This window comes from Brassica oleracea, chromosome C8 (assembly GCF_000695525.1).
Source record: "Brassica oleracea var. oleracea cultivar TO1000 chromosome C8, BOL, whole genome shotgun sequence".
Classification (NCBI taxonomy): domain Eukaryota; kingdom Viridiplantae; phylum Streptophyta; class Magnoliopsida; order Brassicales; family Brassicaceae; genus Brassica; species Brassica oleracea.
In genome coordinates, this window is record NC_027755.1 from 27657449 (window position 1) to 27675655 (window position 18207).

General features: G+C 30.3%; 2 protein-coding genes across 2 annotated transcripts; one reads left to right on the forward strand and one right to left on the reverse strand.

The window, feature by feature from the left end:
• Positions 1 to 2721: 2721 nt before the first annotated feature.
• LOC106307268 (short-chain dehydrogenase reductase 2a) lies at positions 2722 to 3978 on the forward strand. Its single transcript, XM_013744169.1, has 2 exons — positions 2722 to 2883; positions 3112 to 3978. The coding sequence occupies exons 1-2, from the start codon at positions 2795 to 2797 to the stop codon at positions 3911 to 3913; spliced, it is 891 nt and encodes a 296-aa protein (XP_013599623.1). The 5' UTR covers positions 2722 to 2794; the 3' UTR covers positions 3914 to 3978.
• Positions 3979 to 9084: 5106 nt separating this feature from the next.
• On the reverse strand, positions 9085 to 11416 carry LOC106312724 (patellin-6). Its single transcript, XM_013750342.1, has 4 exons — positions 10604 to 11416; positions 9836 to 9960; positions 9615 to 9756; positions 9085 to 9532 (listed from the first exon to the last, which is right to left on the reverse strand). Exons 1-4 carry the CDS (start codon positions 11306 to 11308, stop codon positions 9266 to 9268), a joined length of 1239 nt encoding a protein of 412 aa, XP_013605796.1. The 5' UTR covers positions 11309 to 11416; the 3' UTR covers positions 9085 to 9265.
• Positions 11417 to 18207: the final 6791 nt, after the last annotated feature.

Sequence of the window (18207 nt, forward strand, 5' to 3'; positions counted from 1 at the left end):
TCTTATATGTTATATTTTGAATTTTTTAAAACGACTTTAAATTATAAAAATGTAAGTTTGCCTTAAGTATACGACTAAAATGACATGTATCAATTCGATGGTTGATTTGAAAGCTTTCAAAACCATACGGAAGATAAAAGTCAAAATAATTTAAATGTGGAAACAATACTGTTCACTTTTTTCAAGAATGTGTTCGATGGAAAAAATAAGGTTTTATGTCATAATTTGTTTAATGTCCAATCCGATCAGCCCATGATATATTAATTATAGTTTTGTTCCATAATTTTTAATAAAAATTGATCCGATCCATCGGAAAGAAATTATATAATAAAACAAAAAATATTGTATATGTATAAATAAAATGATCAAATATATAAAATAAATTATCGATAATATATACAAATAAACTCACTATCGCAAGTCGCATGTGTTATCCTGGTTCATTTATATATTAACTGTATCAGACGCAATGGTTCCATCGAACTACAATGCAGCACACGCAAAATATATATATACATTGACCAAACAACTCAATAGGCGCAGAAAGAAAACTGATATATGATCCAGTATGCTCAAAAACTATTTAGTAAGATATGAACTGGGGCAGTTCAAAAAAAAAGTGGGGGACTAATTAACCGACTAATATTATTACAGTATAATATTCAGAATCTCTTGGGTAGAAAAAATGACTAAAGAGTTAAAATTAGGAGTAGTTGACCGGATCTGTATCCTAGTAGATTACAACCATTATCATGTTATAATCCAGGATGCAACTGTAGAAATGTGCGTGTGAGTTGTATGCGTGTATACCAATAAAAGAAAAAGACTAACAGAACAAATAGAGAATAGTTTTATGGGTTACTTTGGTATCTGCTGTCAAATTTATTTCAGTTTGTACCCTTTCATTCTGATTAATATATAATAATTCATTTCTCTCATAGACAGAGCCGTGCCTGAGATTTATTGGCTCCAAAAAAAAATTGTTGGCCCACTATATGTACTTATGAAACAAAATTAAAAAAATCCAATGCCAAAGGTTCGTACTCACAACATCTATTTACACAAATGAACTCATAACCACCTGTGCTGCTGGTGTTTCAAATAAATAAAAAAAAAAAAAAAAAAAAACCACCTGTGCTGCTGAATATTTCACATCACAAATTGGCCCTCTAAATATATAAACATCTGAACTAGAAGCACATGCTTGATGTGCTTAGTGTCAGGCACGGCCCTGCTCATAGATTTATTTTGTAAATGTTCATGTTACAGGGTTTGATATAAATTACTTAAAATATAAAAATTAGAGTGATTCAAAAGTTTCTGAAAAAACTAGTTTGTAAAATGAATTCTGACAGAAACTATTTGTTTATTTGCTAAAAAATATTTCATTGGAATTACAAGTTGTGACAAAGATCATATGATATAGTTTAAGAGAGAATAATGAGAGCAATATGATTAAACACACACTTAAGCCAAGCTAATAGAATTGCGTTTGTACTTTGTAAAGCTAAAGGGAGTGAGGAAATAGCCAGCGAAAGCACACTATATCCTTAGACCATGATTAACCCGGATTCTTAGGGTGGAGTTTTTAGCTTCGGCTAAGAACCGTTTCTTAGCTTTTAACTAAGAAAAGCTAAAAACTATCTCTTAAATAAGAGATATAAGAGCCGGTTCTTAGCCGAAAAGTGTAAAAAAATATATATATATTAAATCATAAATTAAAAAACTCAAATTAATAATCCGGGTTAAGCATGCTCTTAGTTTCGAGGTCCACTATTTCGTCTTTAAAATCACGACTGCTTCGAACACCTATAATAGTCTGTTACATTTCTTGCACTTTTTGAATTGGTTTTATTGGCCAATTCTTCTTGAGTTCTAAAAGGATAAATCAACAAATTCAAAACCTGTAACGGTAATATCTAAGTATCTACCTTCTTTTTTTTTCTTGGCCAAGTGGGAGGAGTTTGAGATAAAATCTAATCTCCTTTTAGGCATAAGACCAGTCGTTACTAATATTTTATGATGACGTAAAACATTTTTTCCAGCAGAAATCGAACTATATTTTTAATGGAACTAATTATTTATGCTAAATCACTATACCAACATATATACAGTTCGTAAGTATCTTCCTTGTCCCTTTCACTGATATGATTCTGGTAATTAATACAAGAGATATCTCCTATATGACCCTTTCTTTATAGGTGCTGATGAGTCAGGTAGTTAATACAAGAGATATCTCGTATTGCCAGCATAATAAATATAGGAAAGATCTCAAATCTAATTACTGTTTTCATATAGATTTTTTTCTAGATTAAATCCGATATCAAATCATCAATGATACACTCGGAAATTATTTTGGATTAGTTTCCACTTTCCAGATGTTTGTGATTGATTTTGTTTCATACAAGTAGATCCGGTTGACCCAAATAAGTTCATTAGTCTCTCTTATAAGTATTATTAAATCAATTAGTTCACATAATTTAGAAACATCCATTCAGTGTATATAAATATATTAAGTATCTTTTGTTGTCTTTCCTATCTGTTAGCTTTTGTGGATACTAAATTATTATTTAGAATGATTCCAAAACTTGAGCATGATTGGATGTTTCACGTCTTTCACGGTTCGTAACTTATCTTTCGTACACGTTACACACTTGTATAGTTGTATAAATAGATGTACTCGTATGCATCTACTGCGATTCATTTCCACACCAAGCTAGACAATTCTCCCTCTCTTAACCCTTTGGTTAAAAAAAAAGTTCTCCCTATCTAACTCACTCACTAAAAACCCGGCATGCCGGCCCAAGTGATCCCTGACCATACCTTTCAATCCATCCACGAGACCATGATGGAGGAGACTAATTCAACTTTATTTCATAAAAGGTACAAAACTACTGATGCATATAAGTAGTAAGTACATTAATGTTTGTCCGTCTTGCGATAACTTTCAAACTCAAAAATGAATAACAATATAAGTGGATTATACTGGTCTTTTGCATGTTAGCAGTGTTTTTTTTTTTTAAATTTGAAAACCGAATGTTATTGCATGTTAGTTGTGTTGATCCCTTCTCATTAATTTCATTTGCTGATAATGTATACTCTTTTATATAGGTTGGAAGGAAAAGTAGCCATCATAACCGGAGGCGCACATGGAATCGGCAAAGCCACCGTCCAGCTATTCGCGAGACACGGTGCCACGGTGGTGATCGCTGACGTGGACGCCACCGCCGGCTCTTTCCTAGCTAAATCTCTCTCAGCATCCCAAGTCGCCTTTATAAGCTGCGATGTCTCGGTAGAAGCTGACGTGGAAAACTTAGTGAACCTTACCGTGGCACGGTTCGGCCGGCTCGACATTCTATTCAACAACGCAGGAGTTCTCGGTGACCAGAAGAAACACAAAAGCATACTAGACTTCAACGCTGAAGAGTTCGACCAAGTGATGCGTGTGAACGTGCGAGGCGTAGGTCTCGGCATGAAACACGCGGCAAGTGCCATGATCAAGAGAGGGTTTAAAGGTTGCATAATCTCGATGGCGAGTGTGGCCGGTGTGATGGGTGGAATGGGGCCACACGCTTACACAGCGTCGAAACATGCGATCGTTGGACTGACCAAGAACGCAGCTTGTGAGCTAGGTAAGTATGGGATTAGGGTTAACTGCATATCGCCGTTTGGAGTTGCCACGTCGATGCTGGTGAACGCGTGGCGGAAGGGTGACGTGGGAGATGGTGATGAGGTGGAGGAGATGGAGGAGTTTGTGAGGAGTTTGGCTAATTTAAAAGGAGAGACGTTGAGAGCCACGGATATAGCTGAAGCGGCGTTATATTTAGCGAGTGATGAGTCAAAGTATGTTAATGGACATAACCTTGTCGTTGACGGTGGTGTTACGACTGCGAGAAACTGTGTTGGTTTGTGATGATCTTTTTCCTTTTTTTTCTAATTGATCTGCTAATTGACTGAATTTGGTAAATCTTTTTCTGTGTTGCTGGAAATTGCTGGTTATTCAATAAAACAGTGATTTTTAATTTGTACATTTTTGCTTTCTGTCGGCACTCAATTGATCAATTGATCAGTGACTTTAGAACACCTCTATCACAAAGGTTGATTTTATTTTTTGAGTATTAGACTAAAACAAAAATAATTGTATATAAATAGACAGTGTTGTAAAAAATCCACTAACTATATTTGAAAAAATAAAGAGAATTAAAAAGCAAACGAGACAAGAATCGATTTTTTGAGTTTGTTGTGGATAAATAAATTATAATTATAAAACTCATATTTATACTAATTAAAAACCTGATTTTTTTTTTCTTTTTAGAAATTTATTTTCGTACTCATAAATCTAAAAATATATTGTATTCCTCTCATATGACAATTTTAAAGGAGAGTATCCGCTATATTTGTTGTACACTGAAAATTAAGTCATTTGAAAAAACAAACAAATATTACTTTAACGTTTGAAATATCCATTTATCAAATACTATTATTTCTTTTATTATTGTGGAGTAGTACGAGAAGAATCCTTTAATGAGGTCTGGTTTGCCTTAAATATGACAGTTTCTGAGTTTTTAACTGATATTTGAGTTAATTTACAGTACTTCCTCCGTTTGAATGTTTTCATGTTTTCACACGTATTAAAAAAACTCATTAATCATCTATCATTTTTTGAAATTATCAAATTTCAATGTTATTAAACCAATAGTCTTTCAATAAATTTAATTAATTTTATTGAAATTTGTTATTTTTATATAAAAACATAAAAAAATTTATTTTTGTGAAACAATTTTTTTCTAAAACTTGAAACCGAGGAAAAGTAGAAGTTACATCCGTCAAGTATATTGATATATGCTCAGTTAACTAGTTTTAAACTATTTAAGCCATGAAACAGTTGCTCTTAATGTTGACTTAGAGTCCGAATGGTGACCGCGGTTTTCGTAATATTAGCGGTGCAGAATTGAAGTGCGGTACGATTCAACTGCGGTTTGCGGGATAAGTGTGGATTTGATAAAAAAAAATAGTGCGGTTTTAATTAAAAAGTAGTGGGGATTTGAAAGAAAGTAATGTAAAATAAATACGATTAGCAATTTAATTTAATTTGAATAATATCATAATTTATAATTTTTTGAATATTAAAATTAATTTTCAATAAAATATAATTAAATTGTTTTTTGTTAATATAAATTTAACTACTAAAATTATTTTGAAATCAAAATACAAATTAAAAATGTTATAATGTTATAATGTTTTTATTTAAAGTAAATATACCTAAGTTAATATGATTTTTTAAGAAATCTTTTAAAATTAAAATTTAATTGTTTTTAACTTGAATTTGAGATAACCAATGCTTTATTATCAAACCATGTCTAAATTTTGTTTTTTGTTGGGTTCCAATAAATTTTATGTTTACTAATTGATAATCATATGAATACTTTTATTTTTTTTAATATGATTATTGATGTAATCAACTAACTTTTAATATTAATGTTAGACCATATGCCATTAGTTGAATAACTGTAGTTCAAATTAAAATTGCAAATGAGATACTTTTAACTATGTATTAGTTTTAAAACTCTTTTAGAATTAGTTGAAATATGTGCTGGTTGTTAATTTATTAGTTTCTTTTAAAAATAAAAGTAACAAATTAATACTTCATATAAAGATAAAATATTAACAGCAGAAAAAGTGAAAAAAAAAACAAACAGCAGAAGAAGTGCGTATTTGACCAAATATGCTAGTTATTTCATGGTCATTACGTAAGTGCGGTTTTGTACAGATGTCAAGCGCTCAATTAGTAATTTGAGCATTTGCGTTTTTGGTTTTGTTCACTTTAAAACCGCACACTTTTAACAAAAGTTGTTGATTGGTGACACTTGCTCAATTACGCACTTCCTATTGCAATAACGCTCCGCACCACGGTTACCAATCACTACCTTAATTTATGTGTAATGAAAGATTGTTTCTTAGTGGATAACTACGATATAGACCCTTCACAGACTTAACATTAAATAATTGCAGGTTTACTTATCAAAAGATCGTTAATCAGGGGATTTCCTAAGTACTTTATTTTTTCTTCTATATCTTACACTAAAATATAGTAATTCTAATAATTTTTGTTCCAGTGGTATTTACTCTATAATATAGTAATTCTATTATATAATTGAATATAGATGAATGTTATATTTTACTCTATATTTAGAAGAGAAAATTGACATTTTTCTATATTTCGCTCTATAATAAAATAATTTTATTATACGTAATACAATTATAACAAAAATTATTTTATTTTTTTTGTAATTTATAGAAGAATAAATAGAGTACCATTAGAGGTAGTTTTAGTCGGCATTTTTGGCATTTTTTAGAAGAAACCAAGAGAAGACCGATAGGAATAATTTAGAAAATGATATAATAGTAATTAAAGGCATAATTAGAAGGATGGAATCCGAATCTCTTGGACCAACTCAGAATTTTATACATGTTATGTCATATTGAGGATCACCAATAACGAATTATACTTTTTTTTACGCAAAGTTGTTTTAAATGGAACTTAGCTTTATATAGTCGGAGCTAAAGGTTCGATCTTAGTAATATAAATAAATGAATGCAAGGGTGTATAGGGTTGTAACACATAAGAGATCAACGAAAAGATTAAAATCAAATGCGGTTATTGCGGTATTGTGAATCGTTATCAGATTGAAAAATTATATACAAAGTTTAAAGATTGGTTCCCAATGGTCAAACACACAGCTACACACTTAAAGAGCCATCATTAATTCTTGAAAACAACGACTCGCATTCTTCGATAGCAGACTATATTTGACTATATGGTCTATTATTCACTTTTCAAAAAGTTCTATTTTGTTCCGGACGATAATGAAAATCATGAGAAATAAAATGCCGCATTATATATTAAACCGAAATTTGGTATGTCCGATTCTTTTCGGCGAAGATATATTCTGTTCCAATGCTTTTAAGGCTTTTCTAAGGTGAATTACTTGAATAAATATTAAAAAACTAGCAAGGTGTTCGATCGTGGAAACTTCCTTACCAAAGAGTTGAGATCATGTAATATATAAAACCATTGTAAAAATAAGTCTTAAGTTTTCATGGAGCATCACATATTCTTCCGGTTGGACTATTTCTAACCCACCCCAATTTTTATCTCTATATTTTTCCCTAAAATAAAAAAACTTTATTATAGATGTAAAAATGCTTCAATGTATGCCTCTATAATAAAGTTCTTCTATTTATAAGAAAAAATATAGAGAAATGCTATTTTCACTTCTAAATATAGAGACAAAAAATAATTTTTCTTTATATTTTTCTTTAAAATAGAGAAACTCAATTATAGAGGCATATATTAGAGCATTTTCACTTCTATAATAGAGATCTCTATTTTAAAAGAAATTATTTAGGTGTACATTAGAGATGCTCTTAAGAATATATTTATTTATTTTTTAGGATTTGAATCGTTCTCTGATATAATGAGATCTCACCATTTTTTATTCATGCATTCTATATTTAGTTTTATCCACTTTATTAGTTTATTTTTCTTTTCTGTTTAACCAAACGACCTTTTACACATTTATAAATTAAAAAAAAAATTGGTGTTTCTGTTTCTCACTGGTATGAAATCCAAATGCGTTTTCACTATCTTTTATATTAATAAAAATCATTGTGAAATCGTTTTCTAAAATAAAGCCAATTTCTCTTTCATGATATGTGATTTTTTTTTTTTTTTTAATATCAGATTGTTAAAATATAAAATCAGTTTGTTATTTTTTTCTTTTGCAAAAAGAAAAATTTGTGTTAACTTTTACAGTTTAAAAAACGATTGTTTCATGGTTAATGTTAATGGTTTAATAAGAAAAAAAGTGAAAATATACACAAAGTCTAAAATGCAAACAAACAACTGAGATTAATAAAACTCAACCGCCTAAGTTTTAAGTCCTAGTCTCTAAATAAGTCTCTAAATAAAGCTTCTAAAGTAATAATTTTTTTGTTTTTTTTTTTGAGATTTACAAGGAGTATCCTGGCCCCTCTTATGTGGTCCAGACTAGCCACGTGGTAGGCTTAGAGTCTTTGGTGAGAAGTTACCTCAGACCACGTGTTGTTCTCCTCGGACCGATGAAGCCATGTGAAAACCTCGGTGGCTAGTCGAACCCGAAGCCGTACTTACAGCTGCAAGCCGTTTACCACCAGACTAAACGGGTTGGCGTCCCAGACCCATTTCCTTACACCCCCGACCGCAAGGTCCCAGACAACTTCTCTTCTTTCAAACAAACCTATACACTCCATCGTCAAAACCCAAGAGTTTTGTCTTCGATTCCATCGAAGCTATTATTCCTTGAACATTGAAGTTAAGAGTTTAAACCATTGGGTTTAGGCTTGTTGAAACATTAGTTCTTAGGCTTTAAAGATTCTAGCAGGTTGCTCTCACGAGTGAGAAAGGTTACTTAATCAATGGGCTGGGGTTTGTCTTTGCAAAACTTTTATTTCTCCTACAATTTTCACATTGGCTAGAATTTACCTTGATATCTAGTATTATTATTAACTACCTACCACTTATCGGATCTTGCATGGCCTTTCATCTCTGATACTTCAAGTAATTAAGCAGCTTCAATGCAAACCGAAGCTACCTCGCGTTCAAAGTCGTGACAATATTAAACAAGATCACAAGCTGCAGTTACAATCTTCCTAGCATGCAATTACATTATTTTACATGTATCTTGTCATATATTTAAGAAAAACTTGGATGAATTTGAAGTTCTGTTACAAAAAAAATATATATATTTTTTGAAGTTACCATTTTTCAATAATAATATGTTTCTGAACGTTGGGCTTTCCTATGTTTTTAATTTGTTTTGGGTTAGACAAGTAATTTGTTTTTCTTGGGCCTTCCATTGCATTTTCGTTGGGCCTTTTCTGTTTTGTTTCTGAATTCTACAGTTGATGAAACAAGAAACATTGGGTATCAAATGCCAATACTATATACTCTCACTGAGAATGCAACTTAGACACTCTGCATATACACAATTGTTGGTTCTGAAGGATCTCAACAGTGTAAAAACATAAACAGTGCACTTGAAATGTCTGATGTTACCTAAATATTAAGCCAAACATTAAAATGTCATACAATCATTGTTTTTATACATATCTCCTTGCATTTTCGAAACCCAGTCCAAACTAGTACTCAAACTCAAGAAAGAAAATCCTCGGCACAACCAAAAAAAAGTAGTAATAAGAAACCCATCTTCTCAACAACGATGCCTTAGACGGCTGCAGTGGTAGATTTCCGGACAGTGTAACGATAAGCAGCGACTTTCTTCTTGCGGGACAAAGTGTTATCAACAGAGAGAATGAGTTTCCCAGCTTCTCCTGTCGTGAAAGAGTTGCACACAGCTTCATCTGAAGCTTTCATCTTTCTTGGTTTCTCCACCACAATTGCATAACTCCCTTCAGCGTTTGGTACAAACTCTGCCGTGTACTCTAAGTCCCATCCTCCAACTACTATATCCCATGTTATAGTTGCTCCACCCTGTAAAATATCATAATACACATAAAAAGAATTTCATAATTCATCAAATCATTTATTTGTAAAATGCTTGTTGACATATTACCTCAATGCCTTCAATCTGAATGTTAACTTTCTCACCGCCCTTAATGGAGAATTCAACTGCAGGTTTTGGCGGTCCATTTTGTGAGTCAGTAGGACGGCTAAGACCGCCGTACTGAACCGGAATATCTTCCGGCCTTATGAACCTGACATATAAGCATGCATTTGAACAAAATGGGTAAAAAAAAAAAGAGAAAATAGCATTGAAAGTGTTATGGTGTTTACTTGTAGAGTGTTTCAGCTGCATTTCCTTCTTTGGACATAATAAACTTGCTCTTTGTTCTGTGCGTCAAGAAAGGGCTGAACATTGAGTAGATGACACTGAAGTACCAAGGCACATTGATGAATATCTACAAAAAAAAAAGATTCATCAAAACTTCACGAGTTGAATAGTTTTAAAATGATCTATTAGTACTTTTTACATATTAAAATATATTAGTTTGTTACTCAAATACCAACATGAGAAATGCTTTGTTTATAGATATTACGCATTGTCTTTGTCAATAGAGACTGATTATTAATAATTTCAGCGTACGGCCACACAAAGAATCCATCAATTTAACTGTAGCGGTAGATGACAAAAGCTAAGAAGTAAAATTTACGGAAAGTAAAAACAAAAACAAGAATCAAAACTGCACAAGTCAGGGGATGATGCCAACACAGAAACATCTAAAACCACTCTTTACTATTTCTTCTAAATCCATTTTTGAAAATTTGAACATAAACAAGATTCCAAGATTTAAACCAAAATCAATGTTAAGATAAGTACTATTTCTTGAATGAGATTTAGATTCCTCATTAAGCAGACATGTACTAAGCATTTAAGACACTTTCAGATTCTCTTGCATGAGAGATTCGCAAGCAACCCAACACGCAAAACAGAGCAAAAACACATGAAAAACATAACACTTACTAGGGGTTTTTCAGACAAACAAGTACAGAAACATAATAATCTCGAGATTCAAGTTCTTGTCTCCAAAAAGAAACATTTACCTTAGTAGCAACCATCTCAGGGTAATTATCCTGAAAGAGAGAAAGGATCTGGTTTGAAGCAACTCTAAGCTCTCTCTTAGGCATGTCCTTAAGATCCGTAACCTGAATCATCGAATTAACACCACCAGGTTTGAAATGAAGCATCTTGACACCTCTCTCCAGAACCTGAACTCTCCACCTCAGAAAGCTTTTGAGTTTCTCATCGTCACCAAACACTCTCTCGTACATCTCTCTCTCTTTAAACACCCCGTACGCGTTGTAACACACGGGGTGTCCTTCCTTGTCGTATCCTCTCATGTAAGCTACTTTACCTTCCAAATCCTTGAAACCAAGATCTTCTTCGGTCAGTTTCTCTGCTTTGAACTCTTCTCTCCACTCCAAACACTTCTCGAGCATCCTCAGCGAGTCTCCGACTTTGAAGTCTCTTGCTCTGAGGAACTTGAGGAGGATGACGTCAGCTCTGTCGTCTCCGCCGAGGAGAGGGACTCCCCACATGGAGGAAGCTCCGAAGGAGGAAGACGAGAGCTTCTCTTTGAGGTCTTGGAGAGCTTTCTGCTCGGTGGGTTTGAGTTCGGAGACGAAGTAAGTGTCTTCTTTGAAGTGGTTGGAGCGGAGGGTAATGAGAGAGGACATGAAGCTTTTCTTTGGCTCTGCGTTTGGTGTTTTTGTGGGATCAAATGGGCTTGGGGACAATGCAGAGTCCATTGATTCTTGATTATCTATGGAGAAGAGAAAAAAAAAACAGAGGAGAGATTACAAGGAGGATCGATGTAATGATAAGCAAGGAGAGGAGGAGGAGTGAGAGTGACGGGAGAGAGAAAGATATAGGCGTGACTTCTTGATTTCTGATTTTTGAACAGATATCGCGGCTTTTTACAAAAAAATATAAAATAAAAATTAATCTGATAAAGCTTATTTAAATAATCTGATAAAGCTTATTTTTACTGAATTTTCCAATTCCAACGCTATTTTTATATAAAGTGTTCATTTAAATTTTTTTCATTATATTTTTTTATACATTTTGATTGCATACATTTGAAAAAACTTAGGGAATATTATTTTAAATTTTCTACGAATTGATTAGAAGACTGTGAGCATACATATATGTGTGAAATGTTTTAGTTTGAAAAAAAACACAAAAATCGAAAAGTATATATATCAGGAAACATGTTTTGTTAATTGAATGTGAACTGAGATTGGAAAAGATCTTTTTAAGCGAATTGGATTGAGACAAAAGAAGAATGGTGTTGGGTAAAAAGAACAGAGAGATTGAATGGAGCGTGGAAGTCACGTGCATTTGGAGAGGAGCGTGAGTTTGCAGCAAAGAGGTAACGTGTAGAAGAGGTGATAATAATTATGAGAAATTGAGAAGAGATGGGGGGTGGGGGGGGACGTGTTTGGTTCACCAAAACTAAAAAAAAGTCACCTCTACGTTCATACACACACCCTTTATCTTATCTCTCTCGAATGATATGGGGAATCTAGGTTTATTTGTACAAGTGTTGTATTATCGTTCTCTGACATTTCTTAGGGTTGAATCTTATGTTGTGTAACGTATAGATTGTGTGTGGGGCGGTGAGTGGATGTTCAGTGCATCTAAATTTGGATTGAAGTTGTTTACTTTCTTTCTTTTGTGTCCTTTGGACGTGAGGATATATATATGGTATTTACGTATAATTCATCTTAGAATTATAAGACTCAAAGTCTATAAAAACTTGGTAAAATCTTGTTGTTACGCTCCTCTAGATTCTAAAAAGCAAAAGGATTTTAAAGCTCACCACTTTATTTCAAGTTTCAACATACTATGAGAAGGATTAAGGAGGGATTATGAGAATATTTGGGGATCCGCTCAATTAGCATATAAAATACATTAGTTTAGCCAAAAACAATCATCTTTTCCACACCATGCGATTTCGACTTTATACTTTCCAGTTCATTCCCATAACCTACAAAATAAACATTTAATTAACATCATTCCAGAAAAGAATAACTAAACGAATTATTACCTATATGTGTGGATCAATGGCGATGGTAGAAACGTTGGACCACATCTAAGTTGAAACTTACAATAACAGCTAGTAGGAATTTCTGTGTTTCAAAAAAAAAGCTAGTAGGAATTTCTATCATCATCCCATATCTTCTTAATGAGTATTTTATTTTCGCTTTTCTAGCTAGAAAAGTGAATATGAACCCAACAATTTCAGAATTTTTTACAAAAATTACAAAAATTTGAAACCAATTGTAAAACTAAGAGAAAATCGATACAGTAATTTTTGATACAGGGATGTAAATTAAATGCTCTTGCCAATTTGATTTTATTTTTATAGTTAACTATGTAATTGTTTAGTTGTGAATTTTCAGTATGTCTTTTTTTTTTGTTTTCATTTATGATATTCTAAATATCTCTATGCAAAAATTATTACAAAATTTGGAAAACTGTAAAATGTTTTGGCGTTTATTGATAACTGGTGGGCCTCTAATGTACTGATTCTCGTGGACATAATACTTTAACAATGTTTGAAACCTTTGGCTTTGGAGTTCACTTTTGACTTAGTGCGACAGTGGAACAGTAATTGATTAAGTACCCTTTAATCATTCGGGAATGCCTTAAAGACAGCCTCTGTCCGCTATGTTACATGGAAGCGGAAGCAGAAGCGGAAACGGATACGTGAAAGCGGAAGCGTAAGGAAGCGCAGAAGCGAAATTTTTTAAAATATTAGGAAGCGGATACGTGTTGGAAGCGTATATCCATATAAATATATATATAAGATTTTTAAAAAAAAATTACGACTAAAATTATATGATTTAAATTTGAAATAAAGCATTTATTCATTTATAATAATTTTGAAATGATTTTATATTAAAACTGTAAAAATACACATAAATTAAGTTTACAAAAAATACTATATTAATTATTTTCAATACTTCATAAATAATTGACACAATATATTTCAATATGTGTTATATCTTTAATAAAAAATCTCAATGCATAAAGATAATTTATAATATTAGTTTTAATATTTGTATATTTCTAACTCTATATTCATTACTATTATTATTTTTATTTAATATAGATCAAAAAATATGGTTTTATATTTTATGATATATATTACATTTTTTTTAAAAACAGAAGCGTGATTCCAAAACGGAATCGTAAGCTTCCAACGTGTTTTTAAAAATAATATTTTAGAAGCGTTTTGGAAGCGAGATTCCACAAGCTTCCACAAGGTTCCGATTCCGATTCCGATTCCGATTCCGATTCCGATTCCGAAGCGGGAAGCGGACGTCCGATGAAGCATCCGTGCAACGTAGCTCTGTCCAGCTTCGGGAATTTACATTTTCATTTTAGAGGGTTGGACTTATTCTATCAATTTGGTTTATTTACAACGACTTATAAATGGTAACTTGTTTAGCTGAAGCAAGAAAACTAGTGGTTGAATTTGTGGAATTTTCTTTGATGGTACATTTGTTGTGATGTAACTTTGTAAATCAACAATATAAATATATATATACTAGGTGTTTTCCTGCACTTTGTGCAGTAAAAAAATTTATTAGCAGATAAATATAAATTATATTTTAAAATAAAATTTTATTAATATTTTAAATTTTCTTTTTTCGTATCAATATTTTAATATAAATTTAATTTAATTAAACATAAAAATTATATTTAAGAATATGCATGTATATATTTGAAATTATAATTTTAGATAGATTTTTCTATCTATTTATTTTAATTAAATATATTAAATAAATTTGTAAAAGTTGCATAATTACCAAAAATTAAAATTAAAAAATATTTATAAAATTTGTAGATATATAACAAAATAATGATTTTACAATTAAATTTTTATAATTTTCTTAAAAAATTGTATACATTTTTGAAAATTTTAGTAATAAAATTGTATAATTTAAAAATATATAATTAAATTATATTTCGAAATTTATAATGTCATATTTGAATATATTTATTTTAATGATGATTTGTGAGTTATTCCCATATTCTAAAATAAATTCCAAAAATATAATTTGACTTTAAATGTAATATATGAGTTATTACCATATTTTAAAAAGTTTACCAAAAATATAAATTAACATTAACTACAATTGCCCATGTCATATTAAGCTATAAGATATGTCATCAATTTTAGTAGTCTTGTCATATTTATTTTGTGAAATTGATTGTAAAAAGAACATGTGGCAAAATCACGTCGCAAATATAGTCTAGGGGATTGTAAATTTTATTTTTTTTCGTATCAATATTTTAATATAAATTTAATTTAATTAAGCATAAAAATTATATTTAAGAATATGCGTGTATATATTTGAAATTATAATCTTAGATAGATTTTTCTATATATTTATTTTAATTAAATATATTAAATACATTTGTAAAAGTTGCATAATTACCAAAAATTAAAATTAAACAATATTTATAAAATTTTTTAGATATATTACAAAATAATGATTTTACGATTAAATTTGTATAATTTTCTTAAAAAAGTGTATACATTTTTGAAAATTTTAGTAATAAAATTGTATAATTTAAAAATATATAATTAAATTATATTTCGAAATTTATAATGCCATATTTGAATATATTTATTTTAATAATGATTTATGAGTTATTCTCTTATTCTAAAAAATATATATATAAATTGACATTAAATGTGTTATTACCGTATTTTAAAAAGTTTACCAAAAATATAAATTAACATTAAATACAATTGTCCATGTCATATTAATGTATAAGACATGTCATCAATTTCAGTAGTCATGTTATATTTATTTTGTGAAATTGATTGTAAAAAGTACATGTGACAAAATCACTTCGCAAATATAGTATAGGAACATGCATATTGATAAAGAAAAATATACAAGAAAAGTCAATACTACTTGTTGTTTTTTTTCCTTCTTTCCTTCGACCATCACCTCTATCTTCTAATCACGTTCCTTCATGCACCCCTAGCCGGAAAAAACTCGTTAAGAATCTAAGAAATTGAACAAAGAAGTGGAATACGTAAATGATAAATTAAAAGGGTTTTCATAGAATCTCATGTTTCATGCGTTCTGGACAGATGGATTTGGTTTAGAAATACGGGTAAGAAACGAAGTTAGTGAAACAAAGACATCTGAAACGTTGGACGTAAGTCCAGTGACATTAAAATTTAAGATTTGAATAATAGGTTAACAAAGAGGCTTTGGGTTTGAGGAAGAACCCAATGTCTTGTGATCCAAATGAAGACATTAAGGGTTGTAAACCTTAAGGCCTACTTATAAAATGTGAGCAAAAGTGATGAGGTAAGTATGGGGTTTAAGCTTTCAAAAAAAAAGTAAGGGGTTTAGTCATTTGGGTTTAGTTAATTAAATTTGGAAACCTGGATGGGATGTCGGTATGACTGCCACTACAAGATCACTTGAGTATGAGTTAAAGATACATGCCAATCACAAAGAGTAGAATATTGAGATCTGGGAATATTATGGACTCAAGGATCGATCCTTACCAAGATCATGTTATTGCGTATAATATTTGTACGATAATGTATGATGATATATATGTGTTATATTATATATGTATATGTTGGGACTCGGTTTCTTATTTTGACCTACCGAAGAGTGCAGTACATACTCGAAGAGACAACACTAGACCACATAGTCTTGGTTTAAACTAGACCTATAGAGTAAACCACGTACTCAATGGCTCTAGCTATCAGCATCACATGTGCTGGAGTCACACAAGGCCTTATATCGTTCACAAATAGTCCCATATGAAAAATCTCAGTAAATTGTCATCGATCGGTCCATCATAAGTTGGACCTATTATGCTCACCATTTCAACTAATATGTTAATCCTCATGAAGAGTTAAAAAGGTGAAGTTTAAACAACACACAAGAACATGCCCAAAATCTAAACATACATACTCGTAAGTTTAGTTGAGATCCTTCAAAGTTTAGTGAAATTCTTTAGCTTCCATACATATATAAAATTTGAGCAGATTACCGATAAAGAAAGCGAAAATTCTAGTACAACATTAAAACCCAATCTATAGAAGATACTAATTGTAAAAGCAATACACACCTTTTCCCGATACATCCACCCTTGTATGAATGTAATGTATATAATATATCCCTATATATTAATACTCACTTTGTGCCGAACTTAAGATATATAGTGGGAATTAACAGTAAGTAGATTTGAACTGAACATCTATTATTTCTCCTATTTTGTTTTTTATAAATGTATGCATGTACCTGGTAACTAGTAAAAAGAATATATGTGATAAAAATAAATATCTATTAATGGAAGTTAATAAAATTGAAATAACATTACTTTTTCACTAGGTTAAGATACGTGCCTTGCGCGGGATAAACAATTTATATATAAACTATATTTATGTATTATTACTTATTACTTATTTTATTTTCTGAATATTATGAAATATTAAAATAATATATATACTGAATAACTGAAAAGTCAGTAACTATTAAGTATATAATTAAATTGGTGCGCAGCCGCGCACATATAAATCAAACGATCACTCTAATTTATTTACGATCATTTTATAGTAATTAAATCAAAACAATCAATTTTATATTTTGTATATGGTATATAATTAAATTTAAATGATATTAACATAGATATATAACATATTTTCAATATGGTTTTATGATTATTTTCATCTTTTTTTAACAAAATTGTAAACTATTGATAAACTATATTAATGTGAGATGTTTAATATTTTTTTGTAATTTATAATAGTTTAAAATTTTCAATGAATGTTTCAAAATTAAAAGATTAAGTTCTCAATGTTTTTCAATGCAAATATAAAAAAATAAGTATGTATTTTATATGGTATGTAGTTTGATTTAAACAATATAAACTATATATATATATTTATATAAACACCTATCAAATAATATTTCTTACTCATATCGTTTTATAATCATTTGTATCTTATTATAACAAAAAATAAAACCATTGATCACAAATGTTTATGTGAGACTTTTGACTGTTTTAATAATTTATACTCGTTTAAAAAAATTAAAATACAACATATACGAAAAAATCTAATTAAATTTTTATTATATGGTTAATGTAATTGTGTAATTTATTTTAATAATAAAAAATTAAGCAAAAATGATAGAGGGTATATAAATTGTTAGCAAATTTTTATTATTCAAAATTATTAATTACCATATATATTCTAATCACATTAGGTAATTTTGTAGCATTTGTTTGAGGAAAGAACGGAGAATAAATTTCTTACATTAATAATTGATTTTATGGTTAGATTAATGAAAGTTATATTTTATACTTAGATAGACCAACTTATTTTTTCTAAAGATTCTAAGAATCATTTCCGTAATGACAAATGTCATGCCTCAAATGTTGTAATGCTTCTCTTTTAATATATAAGGGATGTTTAGTGATTTTTCAGAAAAATTATTTTTTTCAATCATAGAATGATATGAAACGAAATGATGCTCTTTTTCCATTTTAACTGGTGAATATTACGAGAAATGTACAAAATTATGCATTCGTTAAACTTTTATTTAGTAAAATACTAAAATGTATTCCACCAATATTAGAAAGATGATGCTTTATG